The following is a 2,715-nucleotide window of genomic DNA, read 5'->3' as shown; positions in this document are numbered from 1 at the left end:
TCAATGAAATTTTATAGAAATATCATTTAAACAGTATACATTACGATTATAAAGAAGTTTGTGGGGGAAATCTTTTCCAAGGGGGTTGGGAGAGGACTTCGGAAAATTCACAAAATCCGAGTTTTTCCTTCATAATTTTTAGGAAAATGGAGTTTTTTCAATGAAATTTTATAGAAATACTTTTCAAACGGCATACATTACGATTATAAAGTAATTTGTGGGGAAAATCTTTTCCAAAGAGTGGGGAGGGGACTTCGGAAAATTCACAAGATCCAAGTTTTTCCCCATAACTGTATATATATATATATGTGTGTGTGTGTGTGTATGTGTGTGTGTATATATGTGTGTATATATATGTGTGTGTATGTGCATATATATATAATATATAATTGTATGTATATATGTATAAATATACATATGTATATAATATATGCATATATAATATATCTATCTTTATATATATAGATAGAGAGAGAGAAAAAGTAATAACGAGTGAATGAGAATAACAACGAAGGGTTAAAAAAGCGTAAAAATAATTGAAAATGAAATAAAATTGAAGCCAAAGCATAAAAAATTATTGAAAGTGGGTTGAAATAAACACTACGTAGTGTAGTAGGACTACGCTAGGGTATCTGTAGAAAGTTGAATGTGATTTCGGAATATAACGAGGAAAAATTCGGATCTTGGGAATTTTCCGAAAGTCCTCTCCCCACCTCAAGATTTTCCCCACAAATTACTTTATAATTGCAATGTATGCCGTTTGAAAGGTATTTCTATAAAATTTCATAGAAAAAAACCCATTTTCCTAAAAGTTACGAGGGAAAACCTCGGAATTTGTGAATTTTCCGCAGTCCTCTCTCCACCCCCTGGAAAAGATTTTCCTCACAAATTCCTTTATAATCGTAATGTATGCCGTTTGAAAGGTATTTCTATAAAATTTCATTGAAAAAACTCCATTTTCCTAAAAGTTATGAGGGAAAAGCTCGGATATTGTGAATTTTCCGAAGTCCCCTCCCCACTCTCCCGTTGCTTTGAGCGCATCTTTTTTTTTTTTTTCATATTCGTTTCCTAAGCATTGTTTCGCACTCATTCCAATATTTTTTGGGGGATTTTCATTTCCACGTCAAGATGTAAACATACACCCTCGTTTCAAAACAAAGTATATTTTTGCAACACACAAAAATAAAACAATAATTAACACAATACTGTCCCCATATGGGAAGGTTCTCTAAAATAATAGAATAGATAAGAAGAGGATTAAATATTTCGGTAGTGGAACGATATACGCGCAGGAAATTATCAAAAGTTTTTGTGGTTAATGTTACGAATGAAATCTTATTTAAGAATGAATCTGATGGGGAAAGTATTGTAACTCAATACAATAGCAACGTGTGAATAATAATCTATCTATTCTTGGCTCCCACCATTCTCATGCAGGACAACAATTAAAAAAATACAAAAACCGCAGCAGGACGTTTAGAAAAAAGGTCTTCAAATATATTTCTATTTTTAATTCCATCTTTGATCACAGACAGGTGATACTTGTTTTTGAATCTCACTGAGCAGATGCCAAATTGTTGTATAATATTATCAGGTCACACAAGCAGCCAACCATGTCCTCAAACTGCGCTTAGAAAAAAAAATGTGCATATATATATAAACAGTTAATCATTTACATAGATTACTCCGCTTTTAGCCTTGCTGCTTTCGCTTTGCTGCAAACATGTTGAAACGAATTGTGATATCCGTTTGTAGTCTTGTGATAGCCATTAGTGTTGTCGTTTTAATTCGTACTTTTACCTTCAATGTAAGAACTGACATTATTATTCCCTGTCAGAAAAGAGAGGAACATTCGAAGATTGATGTTGGAACAAATCCACAAATAGTAGAAAACTTTCGCCAAGCCCTAAGATTTAAGACCATCGCTTGGAGTCCTGGTGTTTATGAAACTGAAGAACTAACCAAGTTACGTCTTTTTATTGAGCAAAGTATGTCCAATACATATATATATATATTTATTTATCATACCTTTCTGCATTATGCAATGAATAATATTTTATGTTCAGTATATTTAATGACATTAATCAAAGTAATATTGTACGTTAAGTGGAGCAAAAGGTGTGTCTAACTCATTTTCATATAATTCTTGTAATATTGCTACAGTTTGAGTCATTTAACTAAAACCACACTCATCCAGAATGTATGCAGGCTTCAGGTGTTGTCATAGAGAAGCACCATTATTGTTTTGATTAGTGACAGTAAGCACCAACGAAGAAATTCTCTGCAGAATATTATCTTTATGCTGATACATATCATTCATCTATTGTATATATTTTGAAGAAGTAAGAAATTGGCAGTCCTGAAATATTGCTTAAGAAATTATTATATAAGGCGGCGAGCTGGTAGAATTGTTAACACGCCAAGCAAAATGCTAAGCGATATTTTGTCCGTCATAAAGTTCTATTTCCTCCGAGGTTGACTTGGCCAGGGTCGATAAAATAAGTACCAATCACGCACTGGGGTCGATGAACTCGACTAGTCCCCTATCCCAAATTTCAGGCCTTGTACCTGTAAAATAGAAAGATTATATACATATTACACTATATAGTTACATTGTCGTCCGTGACTTCTTCTCCGGCTCCTACATACAGGTAAAAACTGAAACATAATTGGCGGAGTTCCCGATCAGGACACCCGCATAAGTTGGATTTTCTC

The 2,715-nt window shown here is 33.4% G+C and overlaps 1 protein-coding gene across 2 annotated transcripts in view; it reads left to right on the top strand.

Annotated features, from left to right (window-relative positions):
• The window catches only part of LOC106878939 (N-fatty-acyl-amino acid synthase/hydrolase PM20D1.2), a 27,964-nt gene that overhangs the window by 813 nt on the left and 24,436 nt on the right, over nucleotides 1–2,715 (top strand). The window contains exon 2 of one of the 2 annotated variants that reach the window (XM_014928311.2): nucleotides 1,838–1,988. In XM_014928311.2, coding sequence (XP_014783797.1) covers nucleotides 1,838–1,988 — 151 coding nt within the window. Of the gene's footprint in view, nucleotides 1–1,123; nucleotides 1,989–2,715 lie in introns of those variants that run through there. The other variant, XM_014928310.2, reaches the window with a different exon arrangement.

The sequence above is a fragment of the Octopus bimaculoides genome, chromosome 1 (assembly GCF_001194135.2).
Source record: "Octopus bimaculoides isolate UCB-OBI-ISO-001 chromosome 1, ASM119413v2, whole genome shotgun sequence".
In the NCBI taxonomy this organism is placed as follows: Eukaryota; Metazoa; Mollusca; class Cephalopoda; order Octopoda; family Octopodidae; genus Octopus; species Octopus bimaculoides.
This window is presented reverse-complemented; position numbering and strand designations above follow the sequence as displayed.